The 23,085-nt window shown below is 33.7% G+C and overlaps 1 protein-coding gene across 1 annotated transcript; it reads left to right on the forward strand.

Moving 5' to 3' along the window:
• The first annotated feature begins 2,935 nt into the window (after nucleotides 1–2,935).
• Nucleotides 2,936–5,288, forward strand: LOC145796280 (uncharacterized). The gene is made up of 5 exons (XM_082881356.1): nucleotides 2,936–3,134; nucleotides 3,234–3,299; nucleotides 3,498–3,872; nucleotides 4,047–4,227; nucleotides 5,219–5,288. The coding sequence occupies exons 1-5, from the start codon at nucleotides 2,936–2,938 to the stop codon at nucleotides 5,286–5,288; spliced, it is 891 nt and encodes a 296-aa protein (XP_082737482.1).
• The last annotated feature ends 17,797 nt before the right edge of the window (nucleotides 5,289–23,085 follow it).

Genomic DNA, 23,085 nt, shown 5'->3' on the forward strand with positions numbered 1-23,085 from the left:
TCATGTTAGCATCTTTTGGCCGTGCTTTAAACTGGAAATGTGCATGTTTTGGGACTGCCTTGGCTCTGTCTTTAGACTTCATGATCAAATAATGCTTGCTTTGTATACTTGTGGTTCAATGCATTGGACTAGTTTTGAGTTTCGAGGCTTATTTCATGCATCGGGTGCCATATTTCCATGTTTCGGGACCATTTAGCATTATGTTTCAGTACTAAAAATTACATGCTTGAATGCCATGCTTCATCCTTGCCATGCTTTGGTAGAGTGGTATTTTATGCCTTAGGTTCGGTCCTCGATTTGCGTGCATGTGTGCACGCATTTCGGTTGTCTCATTTTCATCCAACGGCTACTGATGTGAGTGTGGCTGAGGTCCACTCATGTTGGTGTAAGTCCATTATGCATTGTGTATGCCTTTTCAATTCATAGCATTGCGTATGCTGGGTTGCATGTTAGTGCATTGTGTATGCCATGTTACATCAAGCATTGTGTATGCCATCTCATAGCATTGCGTATGCTAGGTTGTATGTTAGTCGCATTGTGTATGCCATTTCATTTGCATTGTGTTTGGGATAGGAGTTAGCCCAAGCACGGGAAACGAGGGACGTTTCGTACTCCAAGTGACGGAACGTGTCTCAATTCCCCGTCGCCGACACTCCGGATTACCCATGATGGAGTTTAGGTCTTGTTGTGTTTTCATGTGCATTCATTTCATATTGAGTCGTGCAATTCGACTCCTCGGCAATCATGCATCGATATGCGTGATTGGTGGCACGAGGATCGAGGACTACACTCCCTAAAGAGTAGTCATGCATACATATGTGAAAATACTTTGCCATGCCCCTTTGTTGCTCTCTGTTGTAGCAAATCAGAAATCAGCAGCTTTCTAAAGCCTTGCACAGCATTCCGGCATTAATTGCAAACAGAGGCGAATCGGGGCATCGCAATGGATTTCCGCGCCAGGCAACTCAAGCATGCATCTCTCATCATTCGGAACAGAGCTGAGGCAGTCCATAGGCTTGCATGCTAATTTACTCGCTTTCCTAGATTAATTTGTTAATTAATTAGGGTTTTGTAATATTTAATTATTCATTTCGGACTATACTATTTATTCTGACTGTATTATTCTTTCGGACCCTCCGAGTGAGGGCACAATTGTAATAAGTGTGCGTGAGTGTGATGTATGTCTTCCAACCCCACGTCTTTCTCCCTTTTATTTACCAGCTTATGATGGTTAGATTAGGGCATATTTCAATTAGCATACAGTATGATAACATGTTTGTATCATTCATCTGAATTGCATGCACCGGGCTCGGCTCATCATACTAACTGCATTTGTATTTCAATTCCAAATTGAATACGTGTTAGCTGTAGCATCATCATATGCCATGTTTAGAATAGCCGAGCCTACTGTAGTTGTATTTTTGCATGTGTTGCATTAGGCATTTCTGTATAGTTAGGATCATGCATGGATTTCTAACATAGCTTTTGTTCTGGCTTGGAGTACTCGGTAAGTGTTTATGTTTCAGCATCCTTGCATGTGTGTGAGTGACTGCCATGATAGCATGCTTACCATGAGGCCATGTGCTTATGTGATATATCTGCCTGAATACCTGCGGGTGAAGGTTGGATTATCTGAATTGGAATAATGCATTGACTGTGAGTTTTAAGCCCACTAGATAGTGGCAAAATCATGTTTTCTAAGCCCACCCGAGGGTGGCAAAATCAGGCGATCCAGTCTATACTTGTATGCTGTGCGCATCACGTAGTAAATCTAGGCTAATAACCGGAATAAGAACGCATAATGTTTTCAAAATCCGATATCATGGTTAGTAGAGGTCGACCTTTGATCGGGCGAGCGGGGGTGCTCACGAAGTGACCTTCCCCAATCGTACCCAAGTTCCCGAGCCGAGGCAACTTTGGTGATGACGGACACGTGGCCTTAGGCAACGAGTCAGGGTTTCCTAAATTTCTCAAAAATAAAATATTTAGGTAGCGACTCTGTGTCTGGCAAAGCAGTCCATGTTTGGCACTTCTTTCAAAAAATCTGTTTTAAAAAACGATTTGTCGGATTTGGACTCTTTAATGATTCATCGGTCTTGCATTGCACTCTGCGAGATTAGATACAGGACCGTGACATTGAGTCCTGAACTGTAGTGAGCCCATTGAACAACACGGGATTTCCCTCCCGGGACGTTCGGGGACGTCTACAGTTTAATGTCATGATGATTTGTGGAATATGCTGTCAATGGTAGGTGGTAGTGGTTGTCATGTTGTTGATGTTGTTGTGGGTGATAAGAGAATTGTGGAGGTTGATGATGGTAATTCTTGTAGGATTGATTCTGTAATTGGTGAGAGTTCTTTGGTTAACGATTGTGATGATTTTGGTGGTTTGTTGCCTAGTTTTTATCCAGAATCAGAGAGAGTTTTGTTGTCTGCTAGTTGGAAGGGGATTATACATAGTGTTGGTCAAGAATTTGAAGGTGGAGTGCCGACGTTCCGCATTGCATTGGCTAAGTATGCGGTTGAGTATGGTTTTGCAATGAATTATTTTAAGAATGATGCAACAAGAGTAACTGCTGAATGTGTGATGAAGTCGTCTACGGGTTGTAAATGGTTTGTGCATGGAAGGGTGTTGATGAATTTCGGTATTTTTTTTATAATGAAGTTGGATAATGTGCATACTTGTGGGGTTGTGGCTCGTAGATCTTGTAGCAAAATGGTTGGCTCTAGACTTGTGTCTGATATTGTGCAAAATGATATTAGTGATAATCTATTGACTCGTCCTATTAAAGTTTAAAAAAAAAAATTGAAGAAGCAATATGGTATAGATGTTTCTTATCGGATTGCATGGTTAGGAGTTGATAAGGCAAGAGGTGGGTTGTTTGGTGATTTTGCAACTTCTTTTGACCAACTTCGATGGTATCTTGAGACGGCTATGAGAATGAATCCGAGAAGTGTGTTTGAATTAGATGTGGATGAAAGTAGTGGGTGTTTTTGGAGGTTGTTTGTGGCATTTCATAGATGTTTGTATGGCTTTCAATTTTGTCGTCCGTTGTTGTTTGTTGATGGTACATTCTTGAAGAGGCGTTACAAGGGGCATTTGCTTACAGCAACGTCAAAAGATGGTAATCAAGGTATGCATTTATTTGCATTTAGTATAGATTTGGTTTGTCAGTGTATTATTGTATTGTGAGTCTGCTAATTTTTGCAGTTTGATGTTATGTTGTTTGCAGGTCTGTTTCCTTTGGCTTTTGCGATTGTTGACGCTGAAAATCAAGATAATTGGATGTGGTTCTTAAGTTAGTTGTTAAAGGGTGTTGGTTCAGGCCGGAGATTGACCTTTGGGTCGGACCGTCAACATGGATTGGTAGACGCTCTTTTAGTGGTTTTTCCCAATGCACATCATGCATATTGCTTGAATCATTTGAAGAGAAATTTGATTGACAAATTTGTGGGACTTCGTACTAACTATAAGCTGAGTTTGATGAAAATATTAGTTATATGTGCTTATGCGCCAACGGTTGCTTCTTTCCAACATTATATGGAGAAATTGAGGCGTATTGTTGGGAATGGTAAAGTTGATAGTATGTTGGATGGTTCGCAAAATGATAAGTGGGCGAATGCATTTTTTAGAAGGAAACGATATGGTGAGATGTCGTCTAATGCTGTCGAGCCTTACAATAATTGGATTGGTGGGGCCCGTGAGTTGCCTATTACTTGTATGGTTGATATGATTAGGGTTCAAATCATGACTCAATTGTCGAATAGAAGAGCTGAATCTAAAAGATGGACTACGAAATTGTGTCATGTTATGGAAAAGAAGTTGGTGGACTCTTTGGAGCTAGCTAAGTCTTGGGATGTGATTGTTGCTAGTGATATTGTGCTTGAGGTTCATTCTTCTATTTCTTTTTATGTTGATATTGGTAGACAGACTTGTTCTTGCCATGAATGGCAATTGAATTGTTTTCCTTGTTGTCATGTTGTGCATGCTTTACGTAGTAGTGGTAGAAATGTGCATGATTTCATTGATCCCTTTTTTCATGTAGAATGTTTTAGAGAGTCATACAAGGAATCTGTTTATCCAGTGTCTTTAAGTGAGAGATTTGACTTTGATGGTGCCAGTAGTTCGATTATCAAACCTCCTATAACGAAGAAGCAGCCCGGGCGGAACAAGAAGAAGAGGATACCTTCTAGGGGTGAGAATGTGAAGCAAATCAAGTGTGGGAGGTGCTTGAAATATGGAAATCACAATAAGAAGACGTGCAAGACTGCTATTTGAGGCCACAGTCTATTCTTTTGGATTTGCATTTGAATTTAAGGAATTATGATAATAAAAAATGTGATACTTGGTATTATGGAAGTAATGAATAAAATTGGTTGAATTGTTTTTTGTTTTTTGATGTGTTTTTTAGTTATTGAAGTTGTTTTGTAACTGTTTTGTTTTGTTTTTTATTGTTTTTTTTTTTTTTTGTGGGTTTGGTTGGTTTTATTTTTATGGAATGCACAGAAGGTTGTTGAAAATTTCTTATTGAAACTGTATAATATTGAAATGCAGTTTTACTACATGATTCATTTATTTCATATTTTATAGCGAGAAAACTGTAAAATTTTGCAGTTTTATTTTCAATTTTGAAATGTAGTTCATCTATTTGTTGAGTCATGAAATTGGATGCATAATTGTGTAGCATAAATTTTGTTTGAGTAATGAAACTGTATAATTTTGCAGTTTTAATAATTATAAAAAACAACCTGATGAAACTGCATGATTTTGCAGTTTTATGAATTATTAGAAACAACCTGATGAAACTACATAATTTTGCAGTTTGAAGATTTATTAGAAACAACCTTTACTGTATGAAAATATATACAACCACAAACAAGTACACAAACAATCAGAAGTACAAACACAATAATAATAACAAGAAGAAGAGCAACAACATCAATGACAACAATCATTTTCACCATAATAACCAGAAGAAGATCATTCCCAAAAGTATATAAAGTACTTGTCACATGTTAAAAAAAAAAGTACAAAGATATGTTTACTTGAATATTTGTATTGTCAAGAAGTTTGTTGATTATTTCTATGGTTTGGTATGTTTTGTCAACATTTAGTAGTGCTCGAGTTTCCAAGATCAGTTCTCATCATTGAGGAATTGACTGATGATTTTTGCTCAAAATTTGACCCACTCAGTTGGTCGAAGTGATTTCTGCACAGGTTGTCAGTTGATATATTGGTTGATGATATTGCAGACGGCGATTGCACAATCATTCCTAGAAAGTTTTAGATGAAGTTAATTAGTTAGGTAAAACTGTAAAATTTAGCATATTGGAAGATTAGTTTATTGATTTTGTATCTTACGAGTGTGGGGTTTGTTGTGGGCATTCCTCAATTAATGCAATTACTGTCTCGCACTCTTGAGATGATAACATGTTTCCTTGATTGCTGAGTAATGCTTTATTCCATCTGAGTTGATGTTGTTGCTACAAAATAGTTAGTGGGTGTTTTTGTTAGTTATAGTGATGAGTTGAGATGTTTTTAAAGGAATGGAACTAAATAGAAAATTTTATTTAACTTACAATTTCCTTTGCAATTTCAAAGTGCTTGTTGTGGCAATCTTTTGTTGGTCTCAAAGAGTCATAGTGTCTCCATATCCCATCAGCATTGTCAAAGACCACAATTATCCAATGGTTGTCGTAGTTGATTGGGAAATGGATATATCTGTTTTTCATTGCTTCTGGAAAATGGTTGTCCATCATTTTTTCTCTCAGTGCTTGATCTTGGTTTTGTAATGGAGTCTGTAAGTTATATATATATTTGAAATATGTTATAAAACTATATAGTAAGATATGTTAAGAAAGTAGAAATTTTGCAGTTGAAAGGTATGTTAAGGTTTGCTTACATTGATGAGTGTTGAAAAAACGTAAGATCTTCTCGCGTATGGATTTCTTGCAAAGGCTAGATCATTTTTCTCAAATTCTTCAATGGTTGGTTGGAGTGCCAATTGTTTTTCTGAGAAGGCATCAATGACTTGAAACATGTTATATATGAGAATGTGTTAGGTTTGTGGAATAAGTTATTGAATATGAACAGAAAGTGTAAAATTGTGCAGTTGGAGACGTACATTCCCATATAAGGGTTCCCTGTTGGTCAATCTGCATATATCTGAAAAGTATACGTAATTTTCATCTTCGCTGCCAGACCAGACACAAGCACTTGATTGTGTGTTGTTGATGAGTTGAATTTTGTCTAGGTCTTTTTTGGATAGGCTATGCCAAACCTTGTTTGTTTTGCGGCAAGAAATGGCAAGTGGCTTGTTTTAGATTGATTATTCCTTGAAATCATCATCACTTTCCAATACTTGAAGTTGTGTCTTCTCTTGATTGGCATGCTCTTTTGGGTTAGTTTCAGCAGCAACTGCTTTCTCTTGGCCAATATCTTCTTGTATCTTTTCTTTCTGCTGTTGTGTTGCTTCATGAGCACCCTCTTTTTGCTCGGGTTCAGTAGCAGGTTCTGTCTCAGTTTCGATTTCTTCTTTTTTCTTTTCATTCTTCTTCTCTTTTTCTTCATCGATACCCTCTATTGGTTTGGGTACATCAGCAGCAGTTTGTGTCTTGTTCCTTGTATCTTTTTTGGCTTTTGTCATTGGTTGGTATTCAAAATCTGGGTCATGTGCTTGTTTTCTTGACTTTTGTTTGATTCTCTTGACCATTGATCTTTGTTAGGGACTGCCAGTTTTTTTGGTGGACATTTCCTTCAATTGATCTTCTTATTTACGCAATTCAGCCATGAATTTTTGTTCCATATCTTGCATTTGTGCTCTCATGGCTGATATGAGCTTGTCCTTGTCGTCCTCTTTGGTTGGTTTTTGTGGTTGGTCATGACCTATAAAAATGTTGGATTGTGTTTTGGTTAGTTTAATTAAATTTTACAGTTTGCTTTAGTATTAGACAATAGTTTACCTTGTGCATGAAATATGTCAGATTTCTTTTGGAGTTCTTCTTGTTGGTTTGTCAGTTCTTGTTCATTGACTTGTTGCTGTTAGTTTGTTTGTTGTTCTTCTTGCTCTTGTTGTTGGTCTTCTTCTTCATTAGTGTCTTCTGGTTGATCACCTTTTGCTTCTTGTCTTTCTTCTGCTTCATCATTGTCTTGTTGTTCATCAGGTTCTTCTTCTTCTTATTCTTTTTCTTTTTCTTCTTCTTCTTCTTCTTCTTCTTCTTCTTCAGCTTCTTCTTCATCAGTCACTTGTTTTTTTTCTTCATCACTCTCTTCTTCTTGTTCATCACTTTTCTGGTTCGTCTTGTGATTTTTGCTTTCTTTTTTTTTTTTTTTGTTCTTCTTCTTGTTCTGATTCTGATTCTGATTCTGATTGATGTTCTTCTTCGAGAAAGTCATCCTTATCACTGTCTAGAAGTCTTTTTTTTTGTTGTTGTTGCTTTTGTTTTCTTTTTTCGCTTATTGTCCTTTTTGTGGTCATGTTTCTTTGCTGAAGAATCTGTTAATGTGCTTTGATAGATATGCAATAACTGTATTTCTTGTTCAGTTGGGGTTAAAGCACTTTGGTTAACCTGCATTGGAACAATGTGACATATATCAGTAATACTGTAAAATTGGTCAGTTTCATAAGATGAGTTGTACTGTGAGTAATGTGGGCTAAGTGTCGAAATATGTTGCTTGAAACTGAAAAATTTTACAGTTTCATAATATGAGTGATGTGAAATAGATTTGTGCGTTTAAACTGTAAACTTTTGCAGTTTCATAACATGAGTGATGTCAAATAAGTGTGTGCTTTGAAACTGCAAACTTTTACTTTTTCATAATATGATTTGTACTGTGAATAATGTGAGTCAAGTGTTGAACATATGTTGTTTGAAACTGAAGAATTTGACAGTTTCATAACATGATTTTTACTATAATGACTGTGAAAGGAGTGCCGAATAGATTTGTGCTATGATAGTATAGAAGAGTTTGAATACCTTTTCAAAGTGAGCAAGGCTGATGTGTTTCCACTTAGAGTACATTTTGCCAAGGTTCCATTTCATAAACCTTGGGAAGCCTTCTTTGTTAGATGGTCGGAGGAGTTTACTGTGCTCACAGTACCAGTACTGTAAAAAAAAATTGAAATATGTTAGATAGTTAGAAATAGGTGGATGTCTGATATTTTTGTGTAAACTAGTTGAGTAATGTGTTTACCAAGAGTAACATGACGCATCCAGTGACATGCCTTGGGTTGTTGTTTGCATTTGCCATTGAATTCATCAGTGTGTCTTTTATTGCCTCAACTCAATTGTACTTCTTGATGTCGTTGAGATTGTCAACATAGTTGAGGAAACTCCAACTGAGCTTATGGCTTGTTGTAGGCATGAGAAGTTTCAAGCACAAGTAAAGGGTGATGACCCTTGCAAGATCTTGACGATCATTGGTTGATTTTCCTTTTTTTGTTTGTTGAAACATTTTGGTCAAAGACTTGCCATCCAATCTCTTTACTGATTTGCATCTTCGTTTGTAAAATGGAAGCTCAAAATCCTTTGGTCTTACATAGGATTTGGTGGTGATGCTGTCTTCTCCACAGTCGATACCAAAAATGAGCTTGACATCACTGTTTCTGAGTTTCATTTCCTTTTTGCCAAGTATAAATGCTCTTTTTCTTTTGTTGTAGAGTGTTGTCATTTCTGCTACAATGGAATTGTAGCACCTGCACCAAGAGGCCTTCAGTTGTGTTAAGGAGAGAGCATTTATAATGGGCCAAAAAGGGATTTTTTGCAGCTCTGTCTGTTGGGCTTTTGTGAATTTGACCCCCTTCAACAATTTGATTACTGTTCCGATGTTGGAACGGTAATTAAATTATTGGACTCTCTTTGCAGGGACTGCTGCTTTTTTCCCTTTTGATGCCTTGATTTTTGTTATGGGAGTTGATTGGCTTTCTTGGATCTTTCTTTTTTTGGTTGGAGGAGCTTCTTGTTTTTTTGTTGGCTTTCTTTTGTTTGTTTTTGTTGTGGTTGGAGGTGTGGTTGGTGTTTTTTGTGTGGGTGGGGTCTGTGGTGTAGTTCTTGGGCTTTTTCTTGTAGGCAGTGTGGTTGTTTTGTGGGTTTTTTGGCGGGGTCTCTGGTGTTTGGTTGTGGTGGTTGGGTTTTTTGTGGAGGGGGAGATGTTGGTGGCATTTCAGTGGATACAGGAGACGGACTTTCAAAAGGGGAGATACTTAAATCCCTTATTGGATTTTTGGGCATATGGGTTTGTTTCTTCCAATATCTTCCAACAGCTATTTCTGAAAAAATGAAAGCGACAGCAAGGTATGAGTAATATAGTGACAAAACTGTAAAATTTTAAAGTTTTATATGCAGTTTAATATGAAGTTATATGTATTTGTTGGTAACAATTACGAAACTGTATAATTTGACAGTTTGATTTGCACTTTATAATAAGTTACCTATTTGTTTTGAGTAGTGATTAAATTGTGTAATTTTGCAGTTTCATTTGCAGTTTGAATAAATTTAGATATGTTACTTGTAGAGTGATGAAATGAAACTGTATGATGTTGCAGTTTTTATAAACAGTATCAACAATAGGAACAACCCATTGTATTTTGTATACAGCAACAATAACAACGATAAGATTAAGTATTCAAAAATAACAACAATAAGAAAATGCAATATTGAACAACAAGAATAAGAATAAGGTGTTGAATGTGTAAAAACAGGGATTTATGTGTAAAAACAGTGGATTAGAATGTTTAAAAGCAGGGGACTAGAATGTTGTAAAACAGGGGATGATATATGAAAGAGGGTTTATACATTTTGAAGTACGTAAAATGTATATATACGAAATATGAAAGAATAATGTACGAATTTGAATGAAAAATAATGAATAGGTGAAGAGAGATGTTACTTTTTTTCCCCATTTCTGTGAATCAGAAGTCAGGAACTATGAAATTTCTTCAGAGTGGTGATGGTTCTTCGTGTTGTTGAGAGTCGCCGATTGGAAAATATGAACAGCTTGGTGTTGTGTTGAAGATGAACAGTTTCGTTTTGTGGTTAGGGTAGGGTTTCAGAGGGAATGGAGTCGAACGGAGGAGAGATGGAGGAGTGAGAATGCGATTTCGAGCGGCGGAGATGTAACAGTGTACTGATCAGACTGAGATGATCGTGGGTGATGAAGATAAACGGTTTCGTTTTGTGGTTAGGGTAGGGTTTCTGAGGGAATGGAGTCGAACGGAGGAGAGATGGAGGACTGAGAATCCGATTTCGAGCGGCGGAGATGTGACAGTGTACTGATCAGACTGAGATGATCGTGGGTGATGGTTGCGCGCGTGTAAATTGGATGATATATTGTGGGTATTTTCGTCTTATTGATAATTTGAGGACTTAATGGAGTATTAAATTTGTTTTGGGCCTAAATGGGGTATGATATGTTGGGCTTGGACCTTTGGGTCAGTTCCCCAACAAAATTTGTGTATGGTTCGCGCCTGTTTGATTAACCGTCTAACTAAAATTTTAAAATTTTAATTTTAATTATATTTTAATGTAAATTTATTAATAAGAATAATAAATACTAAATTTTAAAATATAATTTTTTTTACATAGTACACCCTAATCACTCATTCGTATTCTTCATATTATTTTTCAAGTTTTAATTATTTCTTCATCTTCTTTCTTGTCATTATCATCAATATCATTGTTTTTTATTGTGTTGATATTTTCAAATAAAAGAAAGTTTGAACAAAATCAAACAATGAATAAAATATATATATATATATATATATTGAAACAACTTGTCATCTAATTATGTGTGTATTCAGATCCTTGGGGCTAAAAAGGATTACTAGAGAAGATGGTTGAGAAGCACAAAAAGAAACCAGAGTTTGCTGCTTGATTGATTAGTAAACGATTCATCCATTATCTTTATGTTGCTTGCAAAATGAAAACCAATTTGTGACGTTGATCTACCTTTTTATTAGTGCAGAGAGATTTCGACAAGTCTGGAGTGTTGAAGAGGTTGGACAAGCGTGAAAGATTTGTTTAAGAAATCTATTTAAGAGTTTTTAATTTTTCTTTAAAATGGTGTGATTTAAGATTTTTGATTTGTTTGTTATCTAGGTGTACCATAAATTATAGTTTTATCTTGAAGGTAGATGACTTTAATGCAATATTAAAGAGGATGTCAATCCTCAATTGAGGTGAAGTAAAGTTAGTTTAGATTCTTTGTAGTGAGATCTTTACACAAAAAAAAAAAAAAAAAAAAAAAAAAAAAAAAAAGACCAAAAACCATTAAGGTTTGAATGAAAAAATTGACTCATTAAGTTGGACTCATGAAAGAGGTGTTGAAAAAGGTGTAAAACCTTATATTCCACATTGATTGTAGATGAGAGCATTCATGAGTATTTAAATCTCATTTTTTGCTTAAGGGTATGAGCCCTTTGAGGCATCCAAATTTTTCGAAAGAAGGGAGTTATGGATACTTCAAGGATAGACTTGAGCCAAAACTATGGTCCAAGTTGGTTATAGAAAAATTGTCACACGCACGCGCTGTCCACCCGAACCTTTGGGGCATCCAAATTTTCCGATGTAAGGGAGTTACAGATGCTTCAAGGATGGACTTGGGCTAAGACTATGGTCCAAGTTGGTTATGGAAAATTGCCACACGAACGAGCCGCTCGCCCGGACTGGGCCGGGGTCGGGTCTAGGATCGTGGCTCTTGGGGCTTGGGCTTGAAGCTGGAATGGATTATAGGGGTTGGGCTTGGCCCACCCATCTTAATCTTTTTGGGCCAAGCCAATGTTGTGGGCTGCAGAATTATATATATTACACAGATATATAATATGTGTGTAACTCCTCTATAATGATGATGATTTATTCTTGTAGTTTTGCAGGTTTAATACATAATTCATTTATGCATTTATGATGGGCATTAATGGCTGGAACCTCTTCCTCTCTCCTACCATGTGTATAAAAGGAGACCCTTCTCCTTCAGCTTTCTACATCATAAATTGTTGCTCTTCTTGTCTTCATAAGTTTTCCAATTTTATATTATTTTCTTTATGTGAGAGATTGCTGCAAAATTCTGTTCGCCGAAGTTACTCAGTTGGTGCATTGTTGTAGCTGGTCTAACCATCGTATCTTGGGAGACAGACATCAAACAACCTCCAGCACCCAACCGAAGAGGCGACGAATCTATTTTAAGGACACTGTCTAGTGCACGCTTCGGTTTGCTTCCTTTTGCTAGTTTTATTTTATTATGAATTTCTGTAAATTCCACCATGTTCTTGTTCTGAAATTCCTATTGTTTCTTCAATATGAATCTATTTGTTTTATGTTATTCCATAATTTATACAACAAACTTAAAATAGACTTGTCGTCTATCATGAAATTAGATAACTAGGTTCATATATAATGTTAAGTACTTGTCTGTTATTATATTTGTATAATTCATGACTTGGTGCTACTGTTGTGTTTGCTAGAATAATATGTACACTCATGAATTCCTATTTTTCCTTTGTTCCGAGACATGCTTAGAATAATAAATAAATAATAATAATAATAATAATAATAATAATAATAATAAAGCTTCTGTTAGTGGCTTATGTTGGGCAACAAATGGTATGTTTATGATGATGTTTCTTAAATCTGCCTGCTACTGTTTTCTAAAAAAAATAAAAATAAAAACAATTGAAAATATTGTAGGACAAGCCACTGGTTTTGTTATGAGAGTACATAATTAGGAATTGTAAGATGCATATGCTAACGGTCAGTGGCGGAGCCAAGAAATTAAATTAAAAGGGGCATTTATTGATTATAACTTTAATTTTTTTTCCATAATCAACAGTAAAAATGTAATAATAATTTTTGAATTAATAATAAGTACAAAAACTTAAATAAATTATTACAAAAGTATTTCACATAAAATTTTACGATTAATTTCGAGTAAAATCGAAAAGAAAGTATTGGGCGTAACTAGTGTATCATAAATAATGTAAAAAAGTTATATATTTATGTCTTAAAATAAATTATATAATGGTAAAATAAATCAATTTTTTACAAAATTTGAGTAAAAATTTCAAATAATAGTAATATCACGTCATTATTGACATATAATATCACCAACTAATAGTAAAGCAACATATGAAGGGTGAACTACACATGCAAATATAACTAACATTTTAGTAATATATATATATATATATATATATAGTGAGATTAATTATATTTGTATATCAATAATGATGAATATTACTTTTATATTGAGATTTTTTTACAAAATTTTCATATATAAAAATATAATTTGTTATAATCACTTCATTTTTAATAAAACAATCACTATTGTTTTTATAAATTTGAAATTACCTTTGACATTTTATTCTAAATATTATTTTTGTTTAAAATTTTATATATACACATATGTAAAAAAAAAAAAAAAGGAAAAATCTAGGGGGGCACGTGACCCCCCTAGACACCATGTGGCTCCGCCACTGCTAACTGTTACATATATGTAAAGAACATTGATTACAATTTGCATAAATAAATATCTTCCTCGTGATTCATAATTCGATTTGCATGAATTTTAATTTGATAATATAATTTGCTTGTTTATGGGTGTTGCAATTTTTGACATGCTAATTCTATTCTAGATTTTAATTTGCTACATGCTTATTATTTTCTAAACTATATTGCATGATTTAATTTCTAGAATTATTTGCATGTTAATTGCTAAATGGTTATTGTTTTTTAACAAGTATACATAACTCTTGCCTATTAAATTTTTTAGGTTAATGCATTTAGAGTTAAAAAAATGTTTGTAACTTGTTTACATTCTAGATTAAATTAAATTATCAATTTAATTTTGGAGTTTTAGTTTTATATATAACTCTTGCATATTAATTTAATTTATTTATTATTGTGAATTAAATTGATTTGTAACTCATGGCTAGAATTTTAATTGTCTAGGAGGTATAAGGCTTTGTAACCTTTGTAATAATTTTATAGAACTCTTGACTATTAATTTTTAATTTAATTTCTAGAGTTATAGATTGATTTTTGTAACTCATCTAGCATGTTAATTGATTAGTTAATTTTATTATTAATTAGTTTGCTAGATGATTTCAATTAATTTATTATATTTATTTTTTTGCCTAGATTATTTGACTTAGTTTTTTTTGTAGTTCTGCTAACTTTCTCTATAGGAATACCTATACGAAAGGGATGGGGAAAAAAATACAAAACCAAATGGCTAGTATTTGGGACTGGAAAAATCATAAGTTGGACTACTAAATTTTTTTGTTGAACAGGAATACCTAAGTGTAGAAATTTTTGGACTAATAGAATTCTTATGGATTGGATGTTTTATTTAGATGTTTAAAGCATTTTTTGCTTGAGCTTTCAACATGATTATTTACCAATTTGTAAAAGCATTTTATTTGCTTGTTGTGTTGTAGCAATTTTTTACATTGCTTGTAATTCTGGTTAACAATTTTTATATTGCTTGTAGGTGTTGGACCATGGTTGGTTTTAACCTAGTTCATCTCTTGGAAAACTTAATTTAAAAAATTATTTCTCACGGACTAGGAGTCAACATACTTTTGAAATTTTTGTCAAAAGGTTAACTGGGTTTTAAATGGGATCGATGTGACCCTTTCAGTCTTCCTGTGAACATTCTTGGCCATGTTCGATTCTAGGTTTAGTGATGAGACTAATTTTGAATTAACTTTTCAACTGTGAGATTTTCTAATGTTAAGTTTAATTTCTGAAAACACAGAAAGTAATATTCTATTGTATTTTTTAGAAATGACAACTGTCACTGATACTGCTGCTATTGCTAATGTTGGTAGGGATCTGAACCCCGGGACAACTGGCTTGCCAACCCCAACTATGGCCTCTGTGGTCAACCTTGGTGTTACTCCAGATGCTTCGGGAGGACCGCTCAGTCACCATGAGCGCCCAGAGAAATTTGCTAGGGTGAACTTGTCACGTCCCAAAATTTTGGAACATTAAGGGAAATTAAATAAACAAAATGACGTAATAAACTAAAAAGTTTATATCTTGATAGGGCATTCCAACTCTCGTACATAACCAAAGATTCAAATAATATTAAATAAAAACTTAAAATTATCCAAATACAATATCAAATGAAATTATAAAGTCCTTAATAGCTATTATATAAAATAACAAAATTTATTCGGCTCTAATCAAGGTTTCAAGCTAGCCAAGGCTCTACATTAGCGTCAACTCCATTTCAGCTTCAATTATTTTCTCGCCAAAACTTGGCATAAAACGCCAGGGCAACAAAAATATATGCCATGAGTTTTGCAACACAGTAAGAAAACATAACCAACCTACCATTCTTTTTAAGAGAAAAATAATGAGATTATAAACATGAGATAACAATATAATTGTAAACATAAATTACAACCATTAAAATAATTTCAATAATTCTAATAAATTAGGTGACACTTGAAATCTCACCAAAGAGATTTAACTTATCAACCACTAAGCATGGCAACGGTTAATTTGAAACCCCCCATTGGTCAAATATTCAAGTGTTACCAACTGTAACTACCAGGGATGTCCACGTCCGAAGTTATATACCCAAGTAGTGGCATCCGTGGTCTACCCCAAGGAAACGATCTGCTAGACGTAACCTCCCTGAGTGCCACTTGCGCATCCACCCTTATTCCAAAACCGAATATCGAAAATGGTTCAAATAAGTCCCGTGCCATCTTAGGGTTTCGTGACACAGTTTACGTGAGAATTCTCAAAACCATGGCTCACCCTGAATAACTGGTATTATCCGTCAACCCTTAATTTCGTACACTCTTTAAAACCAAGACTCACCATGAACAACTGGTATTAACCGTCAATTGTTAACTTTGTATATGTCGTTAATCATTTCAGTTAGTTTTGATATTAATCACAAATAATTTCAATGTTTAATCACAAATAACGTTATACCACCTCATTAAAATTCCCAACAGAAAATATTACACATGTCACACAATAATAAATAATTGTAAAAAATTTAAATAAACAATTTATTTAAACCATGGTATGAAATAATAATTTAGATTAAAAAAAAATAAACCATAATCACACACATGCATGGATTTTTAATTTACAAGGTTAGACTACCACAATATTAAATAAACCACAATACACCCATACATGGATTACTAATTTACAATATTTAATGAATTAGACCAACACAATAATTAATTTTTTTTATCCAAATAATTAATTGAAGTAATGATCTTAAACCTGCCCAGAAATTTTCAGGATGCACCTTAGGTAATAAAAATTATAAATAAATTATTTATACAATTCTGAAATTCATGAAAATATATAGAATATTCAATAAACATGTTTAGGTCATTTTTCAGAAAGAATTTCCCAAAAATAAGTTATAAATAATTCTGTAAAATTTCCAAAAGTTTTAAGACACAGATTTATCACATTTTCTTAAATTAATTCCATACTTAAATTCATAGATCAAATCCATAATCTAAAAATTTATTATGAAACTAGACTTCTCAAATTTCATCTTTTAGTTAGAAATTACCAGATTTGGCTTAATATAGAATTTTTAATAAATTTTCAAACATATAGTAAAATCTGTCTTATAGTTTCAGATTTAATTAAAAATTTGTATAAATTTGTACAAAGCTCAATAATTGTTTCAAAAATTTCTGGATGAACTAGACATCATTTTCAACAACTTTGTAGAAAAAATCATCTTCAAAGTTTGAGTATAAAATTGTCTAAAAATTCGTACAAATTTTTTGACAGATTTAAGGGCCAAATAAAATCTTCAATAATATTTTTAATGACATAAACTACACATGTAAGTCCAAATTCCACAATATTATTATGATTTTAAGACTACCAATATCTTCAAATATTTGATATGCAAATCATAAATTTGCATACAACTATAAATAAAATTCTATTTACAAGTTTAGTCATTTTATCATATAAATATAATCTGAAAATTTCAACAGTTAAAAAAAAATGAGAGGGTTGAGAGGGTTTTCTTACTTAATAGTAGGATTGAAATGAAATAGTGAAATTATAGGAAAATATGCAACATTCTTAACCTCCTTCTCTTATTATCTTACTCCACTTCGCAGATTTTCTTTTCTTCCCTCCTTCTCGGAATGGCATGCATGTATATATATATATATACACAATGCATTGATCTCTCTCTCTCTCTCTCTCTCTCTCTCTCTCTCTCTCTCTCTCTTCATTCTAAGTAGTCACTTTTGTTGGAAAATTTGGTTTTAAAGGCTTATTTTGGGCCAACTTTGAGCCCAAAATTGAGTGGGCCCCAAACGTCATTTGGGATGAATCCGAAAAGGTGACGTGTTCCTTACCGCATGGCAAGTTACACGGTGAAGAAGATTCGTCAAACCATTTATGAGTGAATGGGAAGTTGACGTCGTTTTCGGGTTCGTGGAATGGACAATTAAAGAAATAAAATGGGTTATCCCACATTGAAACTTTAAGAGAGCTTGTGTATGTATATAAGCTCTAGAGTACAATACTTGGGTTGGGCCCCAAAGAGCACCCCAAGTTTGTAGAAGGGAGGAGTTATGGACAAAATGAACCTTAGCCCAAACCACCACACGTGCGCGAGCCGCCATCACCGCCGTCGACCGTCTGGCTGGGCTAAACTGGGCGCGAGTGTAGGTTGTGGGTCGAGTCGGGTTGGTTCTTGTATTAATTTTTTGGACAAAATTCTTTTGAATTTTTTCAAAAATTACTTGCAGGAAAATTTAATTAAATTCAAATTTGAATTTAATTTATGTCCTAATTTCTTTCCTCATTCGATCCATGTCCAACAGGTTCAAAAAGACCATAACAGATTCGATTTTGGGCAGTTTCTGAACAGATAAATAACTGCAGCGGTTAATCTGTTGAAACAATTTGCAGATCTGTTTGAATTCAAATAGCATATGTTCAAATTCAAAACTACACCTGTTCACTTCTTGTATGTACCTGTTCGGGACAGAATTTTTGCTTATAAATTCAGATTTGTTCCAGCAGTCTTGGTATCCAAAAAACAGTTAGAAAAATTCATTTTTGCAGTCCATATTTCTCCTTTGCATTTTATTTTTCATTCTAGTGTTAGAGAAAATTAAAGAAAATATTAGAACACAAGGTTTTAGTTTGCCAGACAAATTTGTTTTGAGTGTTACTACAAATTTGTGAAGATCATTGTATCGTGGGAGATAGACGACACTTAACCGTAAGCACTGTAGCGGGGCGAATCTGTCTTAAGGACAGAGTGTCACACACTCAACTTGATCTTTTATTTTTCATTCGATAAAATAAATTCTGTAAGTTATTTATTTTGTTTATTTGATTTTGTTTCAATTTATTTATTGTACACAGAAAATTGTTCCAATAATCTTAAGATAGATTCGAATTATTCTGTTTACATAATTTTTCGTTTATTTCCTTCCTTTCTTTCTTCTTCTTACAGAAATTATTTTCTGTGATTTTACTAAATAATATTCTGGTTGGAAAACAAACAGTAGTAATATACTGTTTGACAGATAGTAGTAATATACTGTCTATTTTCTTTAACAACTAGTAGTAATATGCTGGTGTCATTAACAATTCAGAATATTTATTTGTGAAGTTTGTCAGAAATTAATTTTGGTTTTCTTAAAATAAATTCTTGTTACAGAAATTTAATTTTCTATGTGGAATTAATTTGGTTAAATAAAATTTTATTTTATTTCCAAATTAATTGAAAAATAAAAGTTACATTCTTGTTTGTTTTATTTTTACAGAACTTAATTCTGTGAATTTGGATTAATTTTCTGTGTAGTATAAATTCTAATTATAATTTTGTATATTGAAACAAATGCTCAAACAAATACTAGTGTGGTGGCTGCAATTGCGCCAACCCCCTCTCCTGTTGTGATAGTACCGGTAAATCACGGTGAGAAGCTAGAAAAGTTCTCAGGAATTGATTTTAAAAGATGGAAACAGAAAATATTGTTCTATCTTACAACTCTGAACCTGGCTCGTTTTCTCCGTGAGGATGCTCCTATTTTGAAAGAGGATGAAACTGACCGGCAAGTGGTTGCTGCGATCGATGCCTGGAAACATGCTGATTTCCTTTGCGGAATTACATCTTGAACGGACTGGACAACACATTATACAATGTCTACAGTCCTATCAAGACAACAAAGGACCTTTGGGAGTCTGTGGAGAAAAAGTACAAAACGGAAGCTGCCAGTTCAAAGAAATTTGTGGTTGGCAAATTCCTGGACTTTGTGATGGTTGATTCTAAGACTGTGATCAGCCAAGTTCAAGATCTCCAACTCATTCTGCATGACATTCACGCAAAAGGCATGTCTCTCAGTGAATCCTTCCAAATTGCAGTCTTAATTAAGAAATTACCACAAGGCTGGAAGGAATTCAAAAACTACCTCAAGCATAAGCGCAAAGAAATATCTTTAGAAGAATTAATTGTGCGTTTGAGGATTGAAGAAGACAACCACAATTCTGAAAAGCGGGCTGGTAAGCATCTTATGAAGTCTAAGGCAAATGTGGTGGAACATGCTCCAAAAGCAAAGAAACAGAAGTTTTCTGGAGAAGGTTCATCACAAGGCTCTAAAAAAGGGGAAATTAAAAAGTGCAAGTTTAATGGCAAGTGTTACATCTGTGACAAAGAGGGACATTCGGCCAAAGATTGTCGTAGCAAAGGCAAAAGCAAAAGAAGAACAAGCAAGAAGCCTGCTCAAGCCCATATGACCGAAGTGGACAATATTTCCAATGGTATAGATGACATCAATCTTTCTGCAATTGTTTCCAAGGCAAATCTTGTCAGAAATCCTAAAGAATGGTAGGTGGACACTGGTGCTACTCGTCACATTTGTGCCGACAAAAAAATATTCACATCTTATTCTACAGTGGACAATGGTGAACAACTTTTTATGGGCAACTCCTCAACTTCCAAAATTGAAGGACAAGGGAAGATTGTTCTGAAGATAACATTTGGAAAGGAACTCACTCTCAACAATGTGCTGCATGTACCAAACATTTGCAAGAATCTTGTTTTCGGATCTTTGTTGAGTAAGAATGGGTTTAGGCTAGTGTTTGAGAGTGATAAATTTGTACTTACTAAGAATGGGATGTATGTAGAAAAAGGTTACATGTCTGATGGCATTTTCAAGATGAATGTAATGACTGTTGTACCCTCAGTTATTAATAAAAATGCATATTCTTTTTACTTGCTTGAGTCTTCAAATTTATGGCATGATAGACTAGGACATGTTAATTATGGATCTTTACGTAGATTAATTAATATGGAATGTTTACCTAAATTTGACATTGATTCAAATCATAAATGTGAAATTTACATTGAGGCAAAATTATCCAAAACTCCTTTTCATTCAATTGAAAGAAGTACGGAACCATTTGAATTAATTCATAATGACATTTGTGATTTTAAATCAATTCAAACTAGAGGTGGGAAAAATATTTTATCACTTTTATAGATGACTATACTAGATCACTACAACAAAAAAGGGTTTTTACGACGCGCAATGCATGTCGTAAAAACCCTTCTACGACGTGCAGCGCGCATCATATTATAACTAGTCATGGAAAGTCATACATTTTCAACGACATACTTTGTACGCCGTTAAAAACTATTTAATGGCAGATTTTGTGCGTCGTTGTTACTTTTTCTACGACATGCTATAGTACGTCGTTAAAAACTATTTAACGGCAGATTTTGTGCATTGTTATTACTTTTTCTACGACATGCTATAGTACGCCGTTAAAAACTATTTAATGGCAGATTTTGTACATCGTTGTTACTTTTTCTACGACTATCTTTGCATGCCATTAATTGGTGATACAAATAACGACGTTGATTGCGCGCCGTAAAATATGTAATACGACGACTTATTATGCCTGCCGTAGAATATGCAATTTTTTTTTAAATATTTTTTTAAATTCAGTAGGTTCTATTTGACCAATTTTGTACAATCTAACAAATATTACAAACAAGCATCAATCAACAATCAAAATATTGTTTCAACCATTAAAAAGAAACTATATCCATATATATGTTATGAACATTCAACAATTTTCTATACATTCCAAACATCCAAAAACTAACCTTAATTCAAAACCACCCAAAAAGAACTATCCTTAACTTCTAATTGTCCAAAAAGTTCTAAACCATCCAAAAACTATATCATATACAAGTTTCTAAACAAAATCCAAAACTATCCAAAGATGTTAGAGTTTCTAAACTATCCAAAACTATATCCAGAAGCATCAAAGTCATATCAAAAATTATCCATAGATATTAGAATTTCTACTCAAAATCAAAGCTGATGAAATGGTTTGGCCAAGCAATAGTGCTTCCAATAGCATCCTCAAGGACAAACATCTCACGATTAGGGTGAAACAATGGTGCATTGACTTTGACATGATTAACCCATACTTTCCAACACCCAGGGCCAAGAGACACGTGATGTACCAATTATTTAGAATCTATTGATGCAATTGTGCCTTCCGCAACCACTACCTTTGTCCTATCCCAATTCAACAATTTGCATTTGGCATTGTCCAAGTTAGATCCACCATTTCTAGTTTCATTCTCATCATGCAACTATCATGAAAGAAAACATAAAATAAGCTAATGAGTTGAAGACAAAATTAAGGTAATTAATAATGCCATAGAAAATTTACCCAAATGTCTTCATTTTCACAGCCTTCGCTATTTTCATCACCCTAAAAAAAATTTAATACAATATCAAGTTATATTTGTTTACTCAAAAATTTAGTAGATGATGTGGGATCCATATGCAAAATTGACAAAAACTCTAGAGTAAAAGCAGGCAAACAAAAGTATAAACATAACAAAAATTTATGTAAGTAATAATGCCATACAAAATTTATCCAAATATTTTCTTATGAGTGCATTTTATGTTCACCACCTTTGTGCACCCTATGTTCACCGCTTGCACTGTTTTCCTTACCCTTGAAAAATTGTAATACAATCGTAAGAAGTATTTGTTTACCCAAATTTAATATATGATAGGATCCATATGCAAAAATGACAAAAGCTTGAGTAGAAAATGAAGCAAGTAAAAGTACAAGCATGAGAAATGTGCGAGTTTACCTGCATTTGTTTGTGAGAATGTTTCTTGCCATTTGTCCCTTTGCTTGGCTCCTACAAGTTGTAATTAATTTGTTTTAAAAATTTTGTAAAATATCCTTCTATAAAAATCTTGCTATATATGAAGACAAATCAACATATTACAAAAGCTTGAAATACTATTCTATATTATAATATATGTATATGTTTTATTTTATTTTGTTAGAATTAGTGACTAATGACATACTATTATAGTTAGTTAGAATTAGTGACTAATCAGTTATATTAGAAGATATAAATATCTGTAGCAAACTCTATTTTGATTCATTGTCAAAGAGATTGATTTCTTGAAATCTTGTTAAATTCCTATGCACACATATCAACACAATTTTATTATTTTTAAACTAAGCTGACATGAAAGCTATTTTTCAAATAAACACTTTCCCTCAAATGATTTAAGGCAATTTTACCTGGGTTTCTCCATGAGAACGTTTCCTACCCGTTGCAACTTCGCTTGGTTCTTATAAGTTTTAATTGAAAATTTTTAGAAACTTTTATGAAACATCAATACATATAACATATATTGTCAAATTCTTAATCTTTGTACCTCATTTTGCCTCTTTCCTTTTAAAATTTCAGCTCTCATCTCTTGGAGTTCTTATTATAAGAGAAGCATTTGTTGATTTAGTTTTCTCACGTTTTGATTTTGATACACTTGTGCATCAACTTTTGATGGCAATGCTCCAAATCCAAGCCCTCGTACACTACCATGGCATTCTAGACCAAATGCATGAACAATTGCATCATCTTTGATAGACATTGGGCCTTCTTCTGTAGAAGGCTTGTGAAGCTCTTCAACCTTTTTCTACAATATATAACATTTATTAAAAAATTAAATTATAATGCAACATATACATTTTTTTATTAAAAAAATGGTGATATCCAAAACTAATGCAATGCTATACTATATC

The sequence above is a fragment of the Camellia sinensis genome, chromosome 7 (genome assembly GCF_055761805.1).
Source record: "Camellia sinensis isolate YWXY chromosome 7, ASM5576180v1, whole genome shotgun sequence".
NCBI classification, from domain to species: domain Eukaryota; kingdom Viridiplantae; phylum Streptophyta; class Magnoliopsida; order Ericales; family Theaceae; genus Camellia; species Camellia sinensis.